This window comes from Ascaphus truei, chromosome 10 (assembly GCF_040206685.1).
Source record: "Ascaphus truei isolate aAscTru1 chromosome 10, aAscTru1.hap1, whole genome shotgun sequence".
Classification (NCBI taxonomy): domain Eukaryota; kingdom Metazoa; phylum Chordata; class Amphibia; order Anura; family Ascaphidae; genus Ascaphus; species Ascaphus truei.
The window spans coordinates 38,879,068-38,901,514 of NC_134492.1; the positions used below are offsets into that span (position 1 = coordinate 38,879,068).

The following is a 22,447-nucleotide window of genomic DNA, read 5'->3' on the forward strand; positions in this document are numbered from 1 at the left end:
ATTACAGAGCTGCCAGATAAATAACACATCTTCTTTGCGTTCTGCCTTTTTATTAGTTCATTCAATTTGACATGGAAACAATGCCGGATGTGGCCCTTATTTGGTTTTCATGCCGTAATAGATGATGAATCCTTTTCCCATGCAGCCTTGATTGATTTCTCTCGCTCTTCTCACCTAGTACTGTCTGATAAAACCCTCCTATTTTCTTTCACTCCTGTCTGATCATTTCATCCCTCTGTTTTCACACAGGCCTGTCTAATACATTCCTCACTAAAGGGGCTCATTCTGTATTGGTCTGTTCTTGGCCAGCATTTTCCATTGAACTCCCTGATATACCCCTTGTTCTGTTTTCATGCCTCATAAATCCCTCATGTGTTCATTCTGTTCTCCCTGATAAAACCCCTGTTCTGTTTGAGGAGTTCTATCTGATGAAACCTGCGGTCCGTCGGCCTGTTCTGTTTTTACGTAGCTCAGTCTGATGAATCCTTCAGTGTAATGAAGCGGGTTCTTGGCATTTCCTTACCGTGCTGATTACAGAGATACTCTCGCATCTTCATTACCACGCTGGACCTCAGCCTTAGGTTACTCTGTAGCTGGGTGCTGCGTATGTCCAGGTAGCGATACTGCATACGCAGAGCTTCCGACTTCTAAAAAGCGCAGATGAACAAATATGTTCATTATCATCTGTGTCTTTACAGAAGGTAATATCACTATATTAAATAGTGGCATAAAAGTGCAGAAGTTGAAATGTCATTTTTTTTACCATGAGGACTCATTGTATTACTGACACGTGGCATCCTAGTATTGTATTACAGACACGTGGCATCCTAGTATTGTATTACAGACACGTGGCATCCTAGTAGATTGTAGAAGACCGGGAGAGCAACTTTGTACTTTGTCAAAATGGACAAATGTATTAGTATATAAGCCGACACTGCCACTACATGAAGTCAATCTCATATTTATTTACATATATATATATATATACTTAAATAGAAGAATGTAAGCTCAGGGCTGTGTGTATGTTAGTGTGTGGGAAGCTTGTACTGGCAAATACTGCAATTAGTGGTGGATTTGCGGAACAGCCTCCATAGAGGTGTTATAGGCTAATACCGTAAGAGAAACGTTACAATACGCTTGGAATAGACATGAGGCTGAAACATGGGAGAAAGCCACTGATTAAATAGGGTGTTAGGTTTCCCAGCAGGCAGGAAAATAGGCAGACTATGTGAGCCCAATGGTTCTTATCTGCCATCATATTCTATGTTTCTTCTGTATGGGAACAGAAAAGCATCAAACACAATCACTTCTATTCAAACATTAACTACAGTTCCATCACTCACTGACTTAGGGAAAAATGAACAAAGCTGGGTATACGCCAAAAAAGTAGATAATTTAATGTAATCACAAGATAATATAACAAAACTTGGAGTGATGTAGCACAAGCGGGTAAACAATGGACCCTACAGACAAGGCGCTGGTGGTGAAAGAACACAGGGACAGGGAGTGGATAGACAATAGACAAGGAGAGTGAGGGGGGAGGTAAACAAAAAATGATGGGGGGGGGGAGGGTAATCAGGGGGGCAACGTTTCGGGGAAAAGACCCCTTCCTCAGGCCCGTTCCCTCAGGTCCGAAACTACCACAAGGTACTTCCCTTGACCCTGACACCCCAACCACCAGAGCAGCACTAAGTAATTACAAAGTAATAATCAATGCAAAATGAAGGCTCAAAAAGGGCAAAGTCCAGAGTACACAGGAGTATACAGGTAGTATGGATGAAGAATCAAACCGTCAGGTTCACTGTCAACGTCTCCCTCTCCCTCTCTCTCCTGTCCGAGGCGGGCTGCTGACTGAGTCACTGAGTTCCTGGATAAAGACCAGCTGCGGTGATGTCACCAGGGCGCACGGCATGATTCTGACAGGCTCCGGGTCTGCAGTGTAAATTGTCTCACGCTTTGTTTTCATTTACAATCACTTCTATGGTGCAGACACCCTCAATAGTTCAGTTTAAAGTATAAAATATAAGCACTCACAAATCAAGCATATATTTTATACTTTAAAATGAACTATTAAAACGGTGTCTGCACCATGTGTGCCAGTGAGCACTAGGTCCAAGTCCCCTAACCCTGCAAGGGATGCTGTACTAATACTCAAGATACAGTGAAGTGGTCCTAAAAAGCGGTGAAGCATATACTTATGGGACATAATCAGTTCTTGATGCACCAGTCACCTATAGCCTTATAATGTAACAAGCCTTGTTTCTATAGCAACCATTTACAAAGTCACATCCCCTTCCTCTTCTGAAACAGGCTCAGGCACACCCCTTTTTGAGCCCTGTCCTCTATCAGTGCACCAATTGTATCTAGTGACAGCCTTGTCACATGATCTTCCCCAGTGGAACGCATTTTAATATGCATATGCGCCTGACTGACTGCAGAATACCCCTCTGCAGCCATTTAGGGAACCCCTGAGTCAAATCTTCGCCGATCGATCACAGGAGAGCGGATCGATCGGCAATTTAGCTAATTACGTATTATGTGGATTGTATTGTATTAAAGAGGGGGGAGGAGAGATTGTATGCATGATTATTTTATAAGTGCTGACACAGCAATAAGTGATGTAAGAAGGTAAATAAGTGCAATTACCTTCACAAAGTCTTTAATCTCAAAGGGCAGCTTCTTGCAGGGGTTCAGTATCTGTGCTTGTTTTGCCTGAACTTCAACCTCTCCTGTTGGCATCCTCTAAAATACAATAGGAACAGATAAGAGTCAGGACAGAGCAATATCCACCCCACTGCTATAGCTCGCATATAACAAGATAGGCCAACAGAAGAATATACTGTACTGTTCCAATACGTGGGGTAACACCATTGAACCCACTCCCCCTCAATCCCCCTTCATGACTTGGTCGTGATCAGAAGAAAAGCAGCACATAGAGGGATAGATTCCTTGACGTGTGAAAGCAAATAATTAATGTTCTTTAATGACCAAGTGAACGATAATCAATGATGGGTATGGCTTTCATCCTTTAGTAAATCTAACCATACCATGTACCATATATAAAAAGGAAACAAAAACAAAAATAATTTCCCATAGACGACATCAACCAGCTTGCTACAACTTTGGGTTGTGAGAGCATTATGGGCTTCAAAAGAGAACGAGCTCTATTCTGGCCAAAAAATGGATACTAGCAGCATGGACACACCTGGAGGCGGGAGGGGGCGATTCCCTTTACTGCGCTTACCCAGTATCTCCAGTACTTGCACATTGGGGGAAGACAGGCTACTAGGCTTGAATGACCATTTGATCTCTCCTACTAGTTAGATCAATTTCTAAGCATTTCCCATATATAGCTGAACATCACAGCTTGAACTCCAGTAACCTCCTGGTTGCCAACATGGCATTCATTTTACAACCAGACAACAATACTTGTCCAGTAGACGCAGCGTGGCTTCCGGGAGACATTACAGCTTTCTATTGGTGATTCCTTGGTCACATTTGAAGTTTTTTGTTGTCAGAAACTGGCACAAAAAAAAACAACTCTTGGTAACCAGGAGAGGAGCGTCTGCGAGGACGGATTAACACCAAGGATCCCCAGAACAACCTTGTGTGGGCAGGGTTGCTACTTTACATGTTGGGAGAACATGAATGAAAATCTGTCGGTCTGTATGCTTCAGGGACCTAAACACACTCGGGCTTTACTTGTGGAAGGTGAGGAAATGCAGTTGTGTACTCACTGGATTCTCCTGCCCAGCTGGCCGTGGTATGACTGTGCCCTTGACCAGCACCACTGACTCCAGAGGAGCCTCACTCAGCAACTTCTTCAGTTGGGTATCATGCTGCAAGAAAAGGGGAGCAGAGCGACATGAATACTGACACTCCACACTCTATATCAGCAGCTCTGGCTAAATACCAACCCTGAATCATCCATACCTCGTCCTGCGGGAGAATAACCTGGGTGAGCCCGTGGAAATCTCGTAATATCACAAACAGACCGTGCCTGACCGAGAGAGAGATGAAGAGATACAGGTTACTTTTAACAACCTCCTGGTCTGGGAATGGACTTCCAGGGGTTTCACGAAGGGCAGCAAAGTGGTTACACAGACGTGGGTGGCTTCTATTCGCAGCACCGTTATGTGACTGCAGATCTGACTTTTTTTATTTTATTTTTAACTTTCTGTTTATTGGTTTTTGCATAAATATCATACAATCAAAATGTTATTGCCATAACAGGGGAGACAAAATCCATTCAGGACATACAACATTTAACAGATAAAGGGATGGGAAGACAACAGGACATGAACGAAAAAAGGAGGGGGGGAAAGAAAGGGGGGGGGGGTGTTAGAGAAGGGTATGCCACGTCTCTTCCTATTCTCATCGATCCGTTGATCGCCACTGACGCTTTCCATTTTGCTTATATCCACATGTGCTGATGTACCCGCTTGTTCCTGGATCCCTATAGGGGGATCTACTGTCCGTTCTCCGTGTCTTGTCCGCATCCCGCGCTGCGCATCCAATGAGAACCCACTTTATCCTATTAAAGCCAAATGGTGGCATTGATCATCCCTGGAATATCTGTCTGAGCTAGCCAAGGCAGCCAGAACTTTTGGAATTTTGTGTCAGTGTCGTTAACCAAACTCGTTAACTTTTCTGTTATACAAACCAAATTCTGTTTCTGTTTTTTTCTATTGATGGAATTGCATTCTGGTTCCACAATGCTGCGGTCTCGCACCTCATAGCCGTTGCGAAATGTGCTATTAATTTGTTCCCCGTTCTTGATACTTCGTCCGTGGGTTTGCTTAATAGGAACAGCCACGGGTCTAGCTGAATTTGGAGGCCCAAAATCCTCTGTAGCCAATCGCGAATCTGACTCCAAACGGGTATAATTTTCGGCCAAGACCACAGCATGTGCACCAGATCTCCCTGTTCCCCGCACTGCTGCGGGCAGAGCGGGGAAGAGTCTGGAACAAATTTAGCCAATCTAACTGGAGTGAAATACCACCTTAACAAAACTTTATATGAGTTCTCCTTCAATGTCGTGCAGATGGAACTACTGGCCGCAGCCTGAAATATTTCTGTCCAGTCCTCGTCCTCTAGTGTCTCCTGCAAATCTGACTCCCATTGACTCCTGAATCGGGGTCTGTTTGTGTCGTCCTTGTCAGAACCGACCACATTTCTGTACAGAGTAGAGATCAGTCCCCGCGTGTCAGTGCCCCTCACGCAGAGCCTTTCAAAATTCGTTAACGGTGATCTCCCACCAAGTGTTTGTTGTAAAATGCCCGGACCTGGAGGTACCTAATAAATTCTGTGTTAGGGATGTCCGTTTCCAACTTTAATTGGTCAAATGATTTGATGGTATTTCTGCCCTCCAGGTCCTTCAGTCTTCTGAACCCTAATTGTCGCCAAAGCGTAAAATTCTTACCCTCTAGCCCAGGAGCAAAATCTGGGTTACCGTACAAAGGGGCCATTAAAGTGTGTTTTGAGGTCAATGAGCGATTACTTTTAGCCGCCTCCCAGACCAATATTGAGTTGCGCACAGAGGTCAGAGGCTCTTTTATGTCCTTTACTCTTTTTTTCGGGTACCAGATTAGATCCCTGAGCTCCAGCGGGGCACACAACTCTCTCTCCAGTGCCACCCACCTTCGCAGCTCTGGGTCTCCATGCCATTGTGTAATTTGGCACAATTGCGCCGCTTTATAATAGGACAACAAGCATGGCACTGCCATTCCTCCGGCTTCTCTAGGTTTTTGCATAATTGTTGCATTTATCCATGGTTGTTTACCCCTCCAGATAAACTTTGTTATTGAATTTTGTAACTCCTTGATCTCAGATCTCACCACGGGTATCGGAAGAGTCTGGAACAGGTATAGTATCCGGGGGAGGATGTTCATCTTTACACTGTAAATTCTGCCTATCCATGAAATACCATATGCTGATCAGTCTTTCAGTTCCTTCTTTAGAGTCCTCAATAGACTGGGATAATTTGCTTGATATAGGGAGGCTATCTTTTTTGTGATATGCACCCCTAGGTATTTTATGGATTTGGACTGCCATTTAAACTCAAAGTTAAGTTCTATCAGTTTCTGTTCTGCAGATCTGACTTTTAAAGCGCTCTCTCACACAAATTAAAGCTCACAGATACACCAAAGGACTTAACAAAATGCAGAAAGTTAGCATATTTCAGAACAAATGGTCATGCACTGGAGGGAGGCAGCCTGAGGGCAAATGTAAGGACGTCACTCTTCCCAGGGTGGATGGTGGATTCGTGGAATGGTCTTCCTGCAGATAGGGTGGTGGCTAGTACAGTAAAGGGATTACAAACTGCTTGGAATAGGCATATGGCTACCCTAAATATGAAAGGAAGACAAACTTCTAATATGGCTGGAGGTTTCACAAGACAGAAAAGTGGGCAAACAAGGGGGTCCAAGCGGTTGTTTTCAATCATCCATTTGTATGTCTGAGAGACACTGAAAAGTCAGGCAATCTGAAGAGGTTCTGAGAATGGGGATAAATAAGGGGAATCCATGATGGAGAAGGATTTAGGAGAGCTGGTAGAAGGCAGGCTTAGCAATAGTGCCCAATGTCATGCAGTAGTTGCAAAGGCAAACAAGATTTTATCTTGCATTAAACGGGCAATGGATGGAAGGGAGGTAAACCTAATTATGCCCCTTTACAAAGCATTAGTAAGACCACACCTTGAATACGGAGTACAATTTTGGGCACCACTCCTTAGAAACGACATTATGGAACTAGAGAGAGTGCAGAGAAGAGCCACCAAATTAATAAAGGGGATGGACAATCTAATTTATGAGGAGAGGCTAGCTAAATTAGATTTAGTTACATCGGAAAATAGGCATCTAAGAGGGGATATGATAAATATATGCAAATATATTCGGGGGCAGTACAAGGAGCTTTCAAAAGAACGATTCATCCCAAGGACAGTACAAAGGACTCGGGGTTATCCATTAAGGTTGGAGGAAAGGAGATTTCACAAGCACCAAAAGGAAAGGGTTCTTTACAGTAAGGGCAGTTACAATGTGGAATTCATTACCCATGGAGACTGTGATGGCAGATACAATAAATTTGTTCAAAAAAAGGTTGGACATCTTTTTAGAAAGGAAAGGTATACAGGGATATACCAAATAAGTAAACATGGGAAGGATGTTGATACAGGGAGTAATCCGATTGCCAATTCTTGGAGTCAGGAAGGAATTTATTTTCCCCTTAATGAGAGATCATTAGATGATACAGTATTTCACTGGGGTTTTTTGTTTGCCTTCCTCTGGATTGACGAAGTTGAGACATTAGGGGGTCTGACATAACAACATTAGAGTCAAAGCAGCCATTTTGTCTGCCTATTTTTGTTAGCCATCTTGTTATTGTTCTAGTCCTTGTCTGTCAATTACGTTGTTATGTGATGTGCTTGTGTCTTCCATTTTGTCTTCTGTCTGTATGAAAGCTGCACGAAAGTTATAGTGGGTTAAAAGATTTTTCGCTCTCAGTGTTTACCAGCTCTGGCCAGCCCAGCTGCAGAAGAAGGGAGGGGACATACAGCCTTGAGGAGTGAGATTAGAATTAAAGAAGAGTTCTCACATTTAAGTGCCAGGTAAAGTCTTGAGAAGTGAGATCAGAATTAGAACCAACTTCTCAGTATTTGAGTGTCTGGTGGACTCAGAGATAGAAATCATTTCTCACATTCAACCCCTTAAAGAATGTATGTATCATTTCATTTTTGTTATGTATTACAAGATTATGTCATTTTAGGTGACGCACACTTCCATCATTTGTTATGTATTGCAAACTTACATCAGTTTTAGCATTGTTATGTATTACAAAATGATGTCATATTTAGTGATGTGCAAGCCCCCCCATAAAGGGGTGGAGCTTTAGGTTTTAGGGTATAAATATATGGCATACCGTGTTATTGTTAGAGAGCTTTTGTTTTGAAGCTGTCTCCGTTGTGCACTTGACTTGAATAAATTCACGTGTTATTCTGTTTCAAAATAACCTGACTGTGTTTTTTTATTTACGCTTTTCTCAGGATCAATATACTGTAGGTACGGATATAGGATCAAGTATCTGTCGTCTACATTTAGCATAGGTTGAACTTTATGGGCGTACGTCTTTTTTAATGTCACCTGTGATACTGGAGCCATCCGCACAGGGTCACCTCCTGGCCCACATGAGCAGCGCACAACTCTCCGCACGTGTGCGATCGTGAAGCAAAGCTGTTCAGATCTGAAAAGAAGCAGGTGCAGGATGAGGGCTGAACTGCAGTAGCAATAAGTCTCAACAAAAGAATGCATCTCTACAATGATACTGATTATACGAGACATTATCGGAGAGCAGCAAGATACTTAATTTGCCAAGTCAGATTCTTTGCAGGTTGTGAAGCCTCTTATTGGACTAAAATAAAAATGATGTTTATCTGTTAGTGTAACGGTTACTTCAGGAAGAATGGATATCCCAGAACAGCATGTTTTTCTATTCAAGAACTGCAAAGCCAAAAACCACTTATACGTACATCTACATATCTTACGAGGGCTCCCCGAGCCTGCTACCTTCTCTATAACACCACACAGTGTTTAAAATGAAGATACTCCAGTGCTAGGTGTAGAAGATGTGGAGATCTGATACTGGGAATTAAACCAGGTTCAAGATTAAGTATGTCAACAAAGTGAATAGACAGCACTCAATGAATGTAATCTGAGGACATTCACAAAGAATGGTGGAGCAGCAACAACAGATATATAGTGACATATACGGACGTTCCCAGCACTCAATAAGAACAGAATAGTCACGGAACATGCCAAATCAGATTTAGTATGACATCGTGTGTGTATACATAAGCATACTTGAGGGAATGCAGTATGAGGAGAGGGAGGGTAAGGGAAATGGAGATGGGGGGGGGCCTATGAACAGAGAAGGAAAAGTGGGGGGGAGGGGGAAGGGGATATTAGGAGGGCAACGTTTCTGGGGTTGAGCCCCTTCTTCAGGCCCGTTTCCAGAGATCAACGGATCAATGGTACTTCCTTTAAACCCTGAGAATAAACAACCTCCTATGTGTCTGAAAAAAAAAAAAACATATGCAGACCATGCACAGTGGGATCCACACTCAAGCTACAGCAAACAATAAGCTAGTCACAAGTGACAAGCCAGCACCTATCCACTAATCATAAGGCAAAAAACGGTGCTATTGCATTTAGTATAACCGAAGGATCCAAGCAAATCAGCAATAAGTCCCCACGCTAGGGCTGTAAGCTCGTGCAAAAAATCCAGTGTCCCAATCAGACAATGTAAAGCAATACTGTGCAATGCTGTGGGAGTCAGGGGGAGCAAACCAAAGAGGCACACTAAAGAGTTAAACGTAATAACGTTACGAATTGCCGAAAAATCTTGTCCCCTAGGTCTCCCGAAATGGCGCCTGGATCAGCTGGTTGCTGTGTGAGTGCTTCTAAGTGCTGCTGCTGCTGGCTCATTCTTTCCGGTCTCGCCTATTGGAACCTTCTCCTGTCCGGCTTTCCTGCCTCCCACCTGTCTTCCCCTACATTCCATCATAAACGCTGCTGCTAGAATCATTCTCTCTCCCAAATCCGGATCAGCATTTCTCTTGTCTTACTATTAAATCCCATATTACTTCAAAAAGAATTCATCTCTCTTTTACGGCTATACACTCTGGTAGAAAAACACAAATGTCATTCCCTGATGTAGAGCCCATCTACGAAACGCGTAGGATTGCTTTTTCTTCCAGACACTTGGCTTTATTGACTCCAATACCACTGCCTAAGCTACCTGTGTTTGCGGGATTTGAGCCCTTGACTAATACTGGGTGGTCGCCTTACGAGTGACGTAGACCAGTGACGTCAGCGGCTGCCGCTTTGAGACACAGGTAGTGTGTTTGGCTATTGCCGTCAGTGCGAGAGTCTCCCTACCGGTTCACGAGCTACGCTAAGGCGACAAACATTCACGGAGCAACCCGTATTAACGGAGGACACCAGGATCCACAAGTGTGTTCTTTCCCTGATTTTAAGACGCCGATCTCCACCTACCTGGGAGCAGACCGTCGTGATTGCCGTTTGCCGAGGTCAGCTGAGTGCCGTTGTGGTAACATTTACCTAACGTAATGCTTGAGTAACTTTATTGGATGTATGTGCAATACTCACCTGTTTCACTATAGTTTTTAATAGAATTTACTACACCAGGAGAGTTGTACGCTGTCTTTTCCTACCAGTTCTACAAGATGCTGAGCCATCTTTATTGACTAGCTGCAGACCCTCTGGTTGTGTACTTAATGTCACAAAGTGTATTACATTTTATTCCACATTTGTGTATTGGACACTTTATACTACTGTATGATACACTTATCACTCACAGTTTAAGATATAATCACTTTATTATTGATAATTGCACAATAAGGTACACATATCACAATATATTCTTATTGAAATCACTTTATTTCTTCACAATCTGGTGCGTGTAACTATATATCTTTTCGTTCCTATATACTCCTCTGACACACCTTCCATCTCATCCCGAATGTCTCACTATTCACCTGCCCGTCACTTGTGTTCTGCTCAAGGAAGTCTTCTGTCTACCCCTTTTGCATCTAAAGCCCTCCCCCGCCTAGAACCTCTCACTGACTGCCCCACACCTTTGGAATGCCCTTCCCCTCAATACCCGACTAGCACCCTCTCTATCCACCTTTACAGCCCATCTTAAAACACACCTCTTTAATTAAGCATCAGGGTATCTCTGTTGGCTGATACTATACATCGCATACATTTATCATGACCCCTTGCTGATGCACTAACCCCAGCAACCCCCCACTGTCTCTGTAAGTTCACCCTACATACCACTTAGATTGTAAGCTCTTCGGGGCAGGAACTTTACTTTTGCTAAAGTCTACTTTTATGTATGAAGCACTTATTCCTATTATGCCAGGTGTGTTACTCCTGTAAAGCGCTATGTACATGGATGGCGCTATACAACGAAAGACATACATACAAGTGGATGCAGAGGAGTGAATGCCGATTATGCCATCATGTGGTATGTCATGACATTACTTGTGGTCTACGTCATGACAGGGGCGCGTAAACAGGGGGGCACGTCTCACTTACCCGGCTTCAGTCCACGCGTCTCCATGGAGATGCGGCGTCAAATGACGCCACGGGTCACGTGACATGAGCCCCGCGGCATCATTTTACGCCACATTAGTAGAGGGGCGGTGCGACACAGGGGGAGAGCAGACGGGGGGCGCAGCACAGGAAGTTTGCGCACCCCTGGTCTACGTAATACCATTCACTACCACAGGGAAGAGAGGTTTTATATTTCCACCAGAAGAGAGGTTTTATATTTCCACCATCTATATTTTCCCTTGGTAATCTCCCAGGAAACTGCACCCAGGCAAATTATACAGTCTACTTCCTTTGGCTACTCTAAGTGACACACCAACATCATTCCAGAGCTTCATTTAATATGGGTGGTGTGAAAAAAGTTCAGACAATGCTACCTGGAGTCCTCTGGTCTACCGGACTTGATGTAGTACTTGTGAGCTCCCTCCTGTGTGTTATACACCTTGTCAGGATCACAGGCCTTCTCCTTGTAAACCCGCCACCTGTCAGCAGCTTGAGACAAATACGAAGAGCCATTCTCCAACCGATCTATCTTCCTCTGGTCTCCAGTGCGGCCCTCCTGAGGATTTCAATCTGCCATATTTCAGATGAGAAGAAACAAAGGCATATGCATCAACCGTCACAAAGGCGAGTTAAGTCTTCACCTGAATGCTGGGAGCATCCATTTCCTGCTGCCTTTGTTAGTGTCAATGTATCAAGGTTAGTTTAGCTGAATTTGCTCAGTTAACAGTTTGGGTGGGGTCTATGGAGCAGTTAAGAGTAATATTATAATGCATCGTATAAAAGTTTGCATCTGTAAATGGTGCAGTGTTCCTTTCTCGTTGCACCAATAAAATCTCTCAGATGGGTGGGGGAGAGGGGAGGCTGCTGTATATGCTGCTGGGTGCCTACAGACACTACTGCGGTGGGAATCCAGCAATACAAATAATGCTGTGGCAATCCAGTCTTGATGCAATTATTTGTTTATTGAAAGATTTTTGGCAACATTTTGGCATTACATTCGCACCTTCATCGTGACCAATAAAAGCTGTGATGGGGACACTGAAACTGTGACACGGGTTTCAGAGACAGGGCTGCCTCCTACCCTTCACTCAATAGGAAGATGTATTCATATAGTGAAATACAATGAATATAATCCATTTAACATGGACCCCTTACAAACTCAATGTAAAAGGCGGGAGTGAGTGACTTATACAGAAATACGATTATAGCCCAGGAGTCTGACATGTGTCCGCATCAAACATTATTCATGGGAACCCTCCACGGCCTCAGCCGCTGGGGAAGCAGCCGCGACCTACACCGCCCCGAGCACCAGTACGATGTCTCTACCGGCCGTGTCTCACTGTCTCTCGGCTCCCATTGCACGAGAGACCCCGTGCTGCGCCCTGCACACCGGTAACCGGGGAGGACACGAGGGAAAGAGGCGGCGGAAGCAATCGGCCGCAGATGGAAGATAAAGCTCCCCGCTGGAGGGCAAAGTACGTGACACGATAACGTACCAATGTGGTGGGAAAGTGTCCCCGAGGCGGCCATCTTTGTTGGTGGCACGTTGCCCGCGTCGCGCCTCGATTACCACCAGTGAGTGAAGCCGGCTGCGTGCCAAGCCTCGTTTCCGCTGGTGCCGCACTGCCTTCTGGGACCAGGGTGTACTATTTGAAATAATAAAGGTCTACGCGCGCTAACTGTGGCTTTGCAGAGAGGATCGGTGACTGGCTATAACGCGGGTACTGTGTGTCGTGCTGAAGTCTGCCGGGAGCACCAGTAAGGCGCTCCTCCACTCTTGTCTAATGATTATTTATTGGCAGGGACGCCTTTCCCCAGTGTTCACTTCTGTGTTTGAAGCGCTTATTCCCTTTATATACTAGTAATATATCCAGGGGGCGTTTTTTTTTTAAGGGAGATGGTGTGGGTGTTATATGCAAGAATACGGGGTGTGTTTCTAAACTGTATTCAACCATGCAGCTTGGAAGGAGCTTTGCCTTTAATAAAAACAAAACAGGTTTCCCCTCCTGTGGAGAGCAGTGGGGTCACTCACCTCCGCTGGATCAGCTGTGGGGACCCCCTGCTCCCTAGAAGGTAATGCTGCTATCTCTTCTGTTTTTAAAGGTCCCACGGCACATGGACCAAGAGGAAGCCGTATGAGGGGATGTTACAGCTTCCTATTGGCCCGTGGGACCACTAAACTGCCATTTTCTGTACCCCGCAGGAGATACTACCCATTCTGATCTGTATCTTGGGAAGCAGGGGGCCCCCAGAGCTGCCTCCACCATATTAAAAAAATATTTTTTTTGCATTTGTTACTTTGAGATCTTTTCTTGCCCTTTCCAATGGTTCGCTAAGGAAATATAAGCATTAAGTGTCTGGGAGGCTTAAATGGAGCTCTCTCCAGAGCCCAGTGTAACTGTTACCATGGTAACCTCAGATGCTGGAGAGTTAAAAAAAACATGTAATTGGAAGAACCTATACAGGGAGCAATATAGTAACCTTATTTGAGTTAAACCCCTATAGACTTCTGAGGGGTGGGATTGCTGGTTTAAAGTCAAAAAAATGTTGTTTTCATGCAGGCCATGCAAACACCTGATGGGGTCTCGACTCCCAAAGGGGGGTCAACAGAAAAACGTGGTGTCCAGTTCCAGAGCACTGGGTTTCCTCATAGAGGCCTGACCTCAGCACGCAGACACACACCCTTCCGTCAAGCCCCGTCAAAGAGGACGATACTACAGAAATCCCTCGTGGAGGTGAGTTTACTTGGGAACAGAAGCCAATGACCACTCTATAAACTCATGGGGTCTCTTCCTCTCCCATCATTTTGGTTACTAATCTTGCAGAGGCTTCTAGTCCTAACAGGGAATACATATAGGTGGAGAAATGTAGGAGCCTGCTGGAATTTTTAGAAGCCACTTGGGTGGCGGGAGAGGGTTAGTGACTGACACAGCATTAAACTGCCATTGAATAACTACAAGTATTACTGCCTGTTAGCGGCTCTGTGCGTGCACGCGTCAGTGTATACCTCACAACCAGGCACGAGTTGACTGCAGAGACATAATCCCAGAGCAATTAGTGCAGTAATGACTGTCATGTCAGTCGCTGCTAAGAACCGGCGTCGGCGCTCCCAGTCATGCTTTGCACTTGCGTTGGTAAAGCATGATTCGGCTGTTGCTGGTTGTGGCGATGATGGCTCAGTCAGCACTGCCAGCGCCAGGCCAGAAAATGTAGACACCTGGGATATTTCCATCCCTGAAAATATTTCTTGCGTGCATAGTGATTCATAAATATCAGGTGTGTGACATACGACGGGCATAGGTTTATAGGGGTCCATGTAAAAATGTATTAGAAGTAGGGAGTGACACATTTGAATGCCATTACCCAGAATCCCTGGCTGCAATGGAAGCACGGTTTGCTAATAGAGAATAGGGAAAGACAGGGTTGCAGAGACATGCAAGTGTATCCACAAGTGTTATTTTTATGTACTGTACAGTAGTAGTGTTTTTTGTCTTTTTTTTTTTTAATTTTTCTACCCACCATAACTTTTTAATATCTGATAAATATCAGAAAAAGTTGTTTGAGTAATAACACAGGGGAATAATGAGCAAAGCAAAATATTCTATTAATTATTACACATTTTTAATTCCTCTGGATTCGTTTATTTGTTCAATACTGACCAAGATCTGGAACTTAATGTTTAACAATCAATACAACTCCTAAGGCAGAAAATAGAAGTATTGTCTGTGTGTGTTGGAGCAGACAGACCTCTGTTATGTGCAAATGGTATTTTTTGACAAACGGAGCCAGATTTTTGTAATAACACTAACTTTGGGGCAGGGATGGAATACCCGGGCACCTAAAACTCCGCATCCGGCACCTCTCCTGTGCACAGATTAACAGGTCAAGTAAATTCTGTGCAACTCAGTGCAAAGCACCAGGGGAGAATTGGAGGTGGGGCTAGTTGGAGATAAGGGAACATGTGAGAGTCACAGATTTACACAGTGAACTAGACTATGATGGGTCTAGGGGGTTAGCTAGAATGCCTCCCATGAGTTGGTGAACCTGGTTTAAATTCCAGTGACTGCTCTCCATGTGCAAGTCATTTTATCTCATGCCTCAAGCATGACAAGTAGACTAAGCTCTTTGGTGGATTCTAAGTGCTGGGCCACATATTGCCAGCTGTGTATAAAATATTTTCCAACACGTGTGACAAGCAATTAAAAACGTAATGACTTTATTCGGTCACTAGAATGTTAGTTTGCGTTGCATTTAGTGTAAAGAGCTACTTGCGTATTTCTATAAAAATGAACATTCATTGTAATACTGCACAGCCTCGCAGGTTTAGCATGTTCTATTCACCCGCTACTAAATATTTCTGATGTGGTTTCAGGAAACCGTTGATCCGTTGAAGATTGCTCACCTTCTCCGCAAGCAGTGGAGCTTATACAGCGTGACACCGATGCACAGGTTCTCATACACGAACCTGAAGGATTATGCCAGGCTCCTATCTGCCCACATCGCTGCAGAGAAGCAGAAAGGGCTCGCCATTGAGGTGGGCGTGGAGCTCAACCTGAAAGTGACCTTCTCAAATCTGCCTGGGCTCAAGGGAAGAGCGCGAGATCCCGGGGCAGTACTTGTCCAGGTGAGGATTGCTGCAGGCAGTGTGTGATTATATACTGGTCACTACAAAGCTATTCACTAAACTGCCATACTACAGTAGTTTTCAATTGTTATGGCCATTAACTTAAATAGTTGAAATTAATTTGTAACAAGTTGTATCCGCTTGGGGGCACTGCTTCTTTCATGCAGATATTTTTATTTTACCTGAGCCCCCAACATAATTCTCCCTAGATTACCCCCCTCCCCTGTTTTGACACAACTACAAACATGGCTGTGGGGTCACCAAGACAAAGCTGCAACATAATCTCCTGATGTTCCAGTGTTTCTATTGTCCACCATTTTGTGTCCCCATGCACACGTTCAGCTGGTGCCCGAGCAGGGGAAGTAGGGATTCCTTGAACGTTGTGGGCCTCGCAGGAGATCTGGAGGATAGGTAGAATAAAAAGAGAAAGCTAGCACTATAAAATGCTGCTAGTAAGTCTCCTTCAGAAGACACCCCAAAAAGCATTGCAGAAATACACCTTTATCTGGCAGTGTATCGCTGCGGGTACCTTTCTGTTACCACTAGATTGTTCCGATTTGTGCTATTACACACCCTACGTGTTAATGCCTCATTAGTTGCACAAAGTAGCATCCTATTGTTGAAACCAGTATCTCCAAAATGTGCTTAAACATTTCTATATTGTTTTCTGTTACTGCAAAATCTTAGGTACACTGTAAATCCTGTATAACCCTTTGTTTGCCAGGGATGTCCAACAGTGCAACTCTGGCATGTAAAGGGATAGGAGTGTTGCCATGCATTCCCTTTTGTGGTCCATCAGCAGTGAATGATGCATAAAAACTCTGATCAGTGCTCGGCCGTCCTGTTACGGTGTTAATAGAAAATATAAATGGGAATGACTTTTTGAAAACTCATACATTTCTAAGAGTTAAAATATAAAAGGAAAAACAGCTTCCAGTAAAGCAGCTCATGGTTTTTATGTTGCAGATTTCAGCCAAACCCCAGTTCTCTGCTGCAGGCGCAGAAGACAAGATTGTGTGGTCAGGCTGGTTCTGTTGCACCTTCGGAGATGATGAGGTTTTAGACATATTACCAGAGACTTTTGTCTGTCTGCCTTTGTTCCTTGTCAGTGGGACAGAAACTCTCACGGCCATAGTGGGAACCTGGTTTCAAAGGATCTTTGACTGCGCTTTCCGTAACTTGCCAGTCAGCGCCCACGATCTTGCCTGGATGGCAGCCATGTGGACTGGCTGCGACGTGCACGGACCTATTGCAGCCACTGAGCTAATCTTCTCAGTGCCATCCGAACCTCACAAACTGGACATTTCTTACGCCATTCACCCAGACGATGCAAGGGCCCTTTGGGACGACATTCACAAAAGCCAGGATGCGGTCACTAAGAAAGAAGTCGACGCCTTCTTCCAGTGTCTTTATACCCACTTTTTCCGACACTTCAAGATCCACTTATCAGCAATGCAGCTCGTAAAGGTGTCAACCTCCGTGGCGTCGGCACACTGTGATGGCAAAGTAAAGGTGGGTAGTTGGGTTTACTTGCATCTTTGGCCAGGATTCTCAGGTAATTCATCTCTTTATTATAGCTTAAAGTCTTTGCTGCCAGGAAGCAGGCATGGTACAATTAGACTGCATTAAGTAGGCTATTGCTAATCGGAATAAGTAAAATCTTTTGCTTCCTTGAGCTATTTGTGACCGGACTTATCTAAACCTTTAACCTTTTTGTGAGCTTTTGCAATGCCATTAACTGAAATGGCGATGTATGTTTCACAGGAGAAAATGAGCGGTTAGACTGCTCACCAATTTAAACAATACTTTCAATTATAGCCGTACTTTGCAACTTAAACCCAGTCACTAAACCGCGGCAAGATTTAAGGCTTTATGTGCTAATCTTAGTTGAATGGGGCGTAGTGTGTGCTAAGGCAAATGGCTGAAGGCCTGATCCCATAATAGTGACACAACCAACTGGTCGTGGGTTTTTTCTATTGCACAATGAGATTGACACAAGTCTGATTTTGTTTCTTTGCTTCACTGTGTCCCTTTACCTATTAAACATACCGTGAAGCTGTTTCTTACTTGTGAACGTTTAAGCCCCGTTCAAATGCATGGAGCTGAAATCATCCTGTGCAAGGGGAAGACTGCTTCACAGCATAGGGGAAGCTGTATGATGGCAACACACCTGTGTAACATCTTTTTATGGCTTTTTTATTTCTATTGACATGAGAATATAATTCTTTTTAGAGCTTGTAGCTGCAATCCCACTTTTTGTATTTTATTTTCCATTTTACAGAGTTGGTACTGGGGGTCCGGAGTTAATCCATGCTATTATTAGTTTGGTACCCCCCAATTTCCTGTGACATACACTGAAGGAGCCGGTGCACCTTCATGGGGAATAAAGAATAAAAAAATATGGGGATAACGTTTTGCCAAAGGAAATAACATGCAGGTGTAGCCAACACAATAGGTGCAAAAACAGGATTTCCCCAAAAAATATTAAAATAGAGCTCTACTTTTTGATACATTTCCATTTCTTTTGGAACAGCGGAGAGAAAGTTTCAGGTATAAAAAAAAAATGAACCTTTAATCAGGTGACGGTGGAGCAGAAATGCGTGCTCCACTATTCCAAAATAAATAGAAATTGATCTAAAACTCTAAGTAGAGTTATACTCGAATATTTTTTTTTTGGGGGGAGTAATCCTGTTTTTATTTTTTGCCTCCGGGGGAAGCAATGTGGCGTCTAACGCCTGTGGGATCTGTGGGCTAATAGGAAGCCGCAATGTCATGGGTTGCAACTTTGATACTGCTGGCTAGGTTGGATGTTACATGAGGGTGCTGGCACCAGACAGTGCATGCATCTCAGGAACAGGAGGTCTCTGGAGAAGAGAACGATTCAGCTCCGGTTCAAATTAAAATTGCTCCTTTCAAGTAGGACATTTTTAGTTTTTGGTAAAGGGATGTGTGTGTGGTCGCTGTGTTCCTCTACTTAGCTCAGTTGACCCATTCTTGTTTTATACAGATCTGCAGTGTTTCACTTTTTCTCATCTATTTGGCTTACTAGGTGGATATTAATGTGCTTGGGGGCAGCCAAACTCACACTTTCCCCAATATTTTTCTCCAACAGTTCCTGTGTAAAGAACATCTGGTACAAGTGCTGAAACTTCTCACAGAGTTGGCTAGAAATAATATACAATATTAACTCCTGAACAATGTATTTCACCCAATATTCAATTTCTTCACTTGTTAGCCGATGCCTTGTCACTTCGAACATTGACACAGAGCTTGTCCAGCCTCTGTATTCCAGAATCATCTTGCACCCTGTGTGTAATCTGAGACCATCTTGGTATGCTTCGTCCAGTGAATACGCCCCGGAATAAACGCTTATCCATGTTTGTTTTTTTTAATTGCATTACAGTTTCTCTAATACTAAATTTACATGAGATCCAAAAATTGGAAGTTGAACATAGGTGGCATAGTGTGTACAAATCCCCACATGGGCTCATGTTCCCATGTGTTGGCCTAGTCCAAATAAACAGAATGCAAGCACTGTGTTGTGGGGAACACAGAATTGGCGTTTATACTTTCTTATTGTTACTATTTGTCTAATCATGTGCAGCGTGGCCAAAGTAAAGCTGTTTTTCGCATGGTATGAAATTTTGCCTACTGGAATAAACATGTTTCTTTCCACTATAACCTTTCAGCTATGTCCAGTGGGACTTGCTATGTTTTTTTTTTATTTATTATATATATTTGGTCAAAATAATGAAGTGTTTGTGATTTTGTCCATGTCTTCTATTAAAAAATACAACTTGAAAAATAGCTGATCATTGGCCATCATAAATTTGGTGTAATAAATGGGGTACGGGCACGGTATTAATTGCAGTAAAAAATGGAAACTTGGTGCAATTAATGTGTTACTCTTTTTAATTGCCTAGAACCAGCATTGCTTAGTGATGCAGCACTGGCACTCAAAGGGTTAAACCCGGTTGGATAAGCAGCCTTGCCATATGTATGTTTAATTGCACACGTTATTTGCTACCAATGTCTTGTCTGGGCTTTTTTAATAACATTTGGTAGTGGTTAAATGTGTAGTTATTAATTCACAGCAAAGAGTCATAAGAACAAATTGAAATAGATCAAGTGCTTTGTAATTTCTTCTGTATTAGGTAGGTATATATGATTTGGTCCCCTTGTGGGGCAGTAATTACCACATCAAATATTGCTAATTACCACGTCAAATATTGCTTTTTCTTGAATGCAAATTTACAGGCTGTGATATCGTATTGGATTAACAATGTCAACAATAACAATAACAATTACCATTTCTCATTTGAAGTATGTGTTTTGAGGTGTCAAACGTATATTTAAAGGCAATATAGTAATTTGTTTTTCTTATAGCACAGAACTTAACTAAAGCTTGTTACATTATAATACATTAAGTGTCATTTTGAGTTGATTAAAAAAAATGCTACAAGTATATTCTCAGTACAGAACTGATTATAAAAAAACACATGTAGGATATTGCTTGGTCTGCAGCTTTTAAAATGAAAAGTACTGTGGGATTTTTTTTAATTCAACTCGGTAAGTATTATCTAATACTACAGAACTGATTTAAAAAAAAAAGCCTCATAAGATTTCACATATTTAGAAGGGTTGCCACCCTAAGGGCCCTGGTGACATGTTGCATGTCAGTGTTTGCTTGGTTTCAGGGGGGCACATACAATGGAAAGGGGGGGTGGAGTTGCTCTCTTCCCTTTACATCAATGGAAGTCACAAGCACTAGAGCATGAGGGATTAAACTGTAATTTCCTTATATGAAAATGTTTAGATTTTTTCCCCCCCTTGATTGGGCTGTAGCCTGCCTAAGAGCTGGAATAAATAATCTGCTGGTTACAATTAGAAGGCTTAATCCAGGGTGCTCAACTCCAGTCCTCAAGAGTGCTGCCCCCTCCCCCCCTCTGATTGAACCTCATGTGCTGAAGAAGGGGGTAAGATGCATTTGTAGATATGGATCTATATATCCATGGCTTCAGGCTGCAAAACTAGATAAGAACAGTTGCAAAGAAAAAGCAAAACCAGATCAAATAAAAGGCATGCATGCGAGTGAAAGCAATGTATTTCTACATCAGGTTACTGTCGTTTTGAGGCCAGAAAACATTCATAGACATCTCATTTGGTGTTGTGAAAATCTAATTACTTGGTGCCTATTCCTCCCGACACTAATTTAGCAGCATACAGTTTATTGATAAGGTTACAATGTTATACATTAATTGGGTATGCGAGGAAGGCAGTACAATGTAAGGGGTGGCAGCCTGTCTTCTGTTGGCATTGGTTTACAAATGTGCTACAGTTAACATGTACATCGAATAAACCAGCAACGAACCCTCCTCTTCCAAGTTTACGTAACAGAAATAAAGACTATTTGAAAGTCACACGGAACGCAAATAATTACGTCATGTGGACATACTTGAAAATGAGCGGTATTTTATGATTAGGGATATTTTGTGGTAGAGACTCAGGTGAACAGAATATGAAATTGAGAATAAGTGAATGCTTTTTTTTTATTTTTTTTCTACCACATTTCATTTAAAGCTTTTGATATAAATTGCTCAGGGCTCCTTGTTTTTTGTTCCCTACATAAACCATTTTTCCCAGTTTCCTCAAATATTAGTAATCACCTACAAATCTTTTCATATTTAAAAAAAGATGTAAAATTAAGTTTCTGAACACATAGGAACTTCCTTTAATAAAGCAGGCCTGCACAACTCCAGTCCTCGAGGGCTGCAAACAGGGCAGGTTTTCAGGATATCCCTACTTCAGCACAGCTGGCTCAATTACTTGTGCAGACCTGCTTTAAACCATTGCCACTTATGCATACCGGCTTTCTGGAACTTTTAGCATTGGAACCAAAAAACAAGAGCAAACTTCAATTTCGATTAAAAAAACCCCACATCTCATGCACTTAAAATAGCCTCTAAAATAACCCGCACCCAAAAATTGTCAGCAGAGAAGTCTGCATACAATATGATCAGTATGAGCCCATTGCATCTTGCTGGAAGAAGGGGAGGGTGTGAGTTGGAACCAGAACATTCTAATGAAGCACAAACCTTTACAAATAACTGTACATGATACGATTTCCCCCACGTAAAAATACTCTGCATCATTCACTTTATATATTTCAGTGTTTTTTTTTTTTTTTTTTTGCTTTATATAGTTTGAAAACGTATTACTGCCGATAACCGATGCTTAAATAAAAAGTGTGATTCAAGACGCCATTTGAAGGAGTGCACGTCTCTTGATTTTATTGTATACTAAGCTGAGAGACCCGGCGTTGCCCGGGATGTAAATGCGTAATAGGTAGTATTATTTATAAATCGTGGAACAAAAGGTGACTGTTTGTTGTAAAGGTTGGATAATAATATTGAAAAGAAAGATGGAAGAAAATATAATACGATGTTGTATAAAAATGGTTTATTGTAACTACATCACAGTACAATGTATATTTTGGTGCCATAAGTGATGTAAAAATCTGAGTCGTGTGTCCTGCTAGGGTGTGAGGCGGCGGGTGGCGCGTGGGTTGTGAGTGCTGTCTGCGAGTGGGGGTCCTGCTAGGGTGTGAGGCGGCGGGTGGTGCGTGGGTTGTGAGTGCTGTCTGTGAGTGGGGGTCCTGCTAGGGTGTGAGGCGGCGGGTGGCGCGTGG

At 43.1% G+C, this 22,447-nt stretch overlaps 2 protein-coding genes across 7 annotated transcripts in view; one reads left to right on the forward strand and one right to left on the reverse strand.

Moving 5' to 3' along the window:
• The window catches only part of DARS2 (aspartyl-tRNA synthetase 2, mitochondrial), a 35,803-nt gene extending 23,082 nt beyond the window's left edge, over window positions 1-12,721 (reverse strand). Inside the window, exons 1-7 of one of the 3 annotated variants that reach the window (XM_075616681.1) lie at window positions 12,632-12,721; window positions 11,510-11,705; window positions 8,139-8,238; window positions 3,934-4,000; window positions 3,738-3,839; window positions 2,647-2,742; window positions 524-647 (exon numbers count right to left, since the gene is read on the reverse strand). In XM_075616681.1, the coding sequence (XP_075472796.1) occupies window positions 524-647; window positions 2,647-2,742; window positions 3,738-3,839; window positions 3,934-4,000; window positions 8,139-8,238; window positions 11,510-11,648 (628 nt within the window). In that variant the 5' untranslated portion in view covers window positions 11,649-11,705; window positions 12,632-12,721. The other 2 variants (XM_075616683.1, XM_075616682.1) reach the window with 2 other exon arrangements.
• Window positions 12,722-12,741: 20 nt separating this feature from the next.
• On the forward strand, window positions 12,742-22,072 carry CENPL (centromere protein L). Of its 4 annotated transcripts, none has more exons than XM_075616690.1 (5): window positions 12,742-12,893; window positions 13,697-13,870; window positions 15,508-15,759; window positions 16,726-17,271; window positions 19,052-22,072. In XM_075616690.1, the coding sequence occupies exons 2-5, from the start codon at window positions 13,700-13,702 to the stop codon at window positions 19,073-19,075; spliced, it is 993 nt and encodes a 330-aa protein (XP_075472805.1). In that variant the 5' UTR covers window positions 12,742-12,893; window positions 13,697-13,699; the 3' UTR covers window positions 19,076-22,072. The 4 variants fall into 4 exon arrangements, with proteins under 4 accessions (XP_075472805.1, XP_075472802.1, XP_075472803.1 ...); XM_075616687.1 differs by having other exon boundaries at window positions 18,872-22,034; XM_075616688.1 differs by having other exon boundaries at window positions 12,753-12,856; window positions 18,872-22,036.
• The last annotated feature ends 375 nt before the right edge of the window (window positions 22,073-22,447 follow it).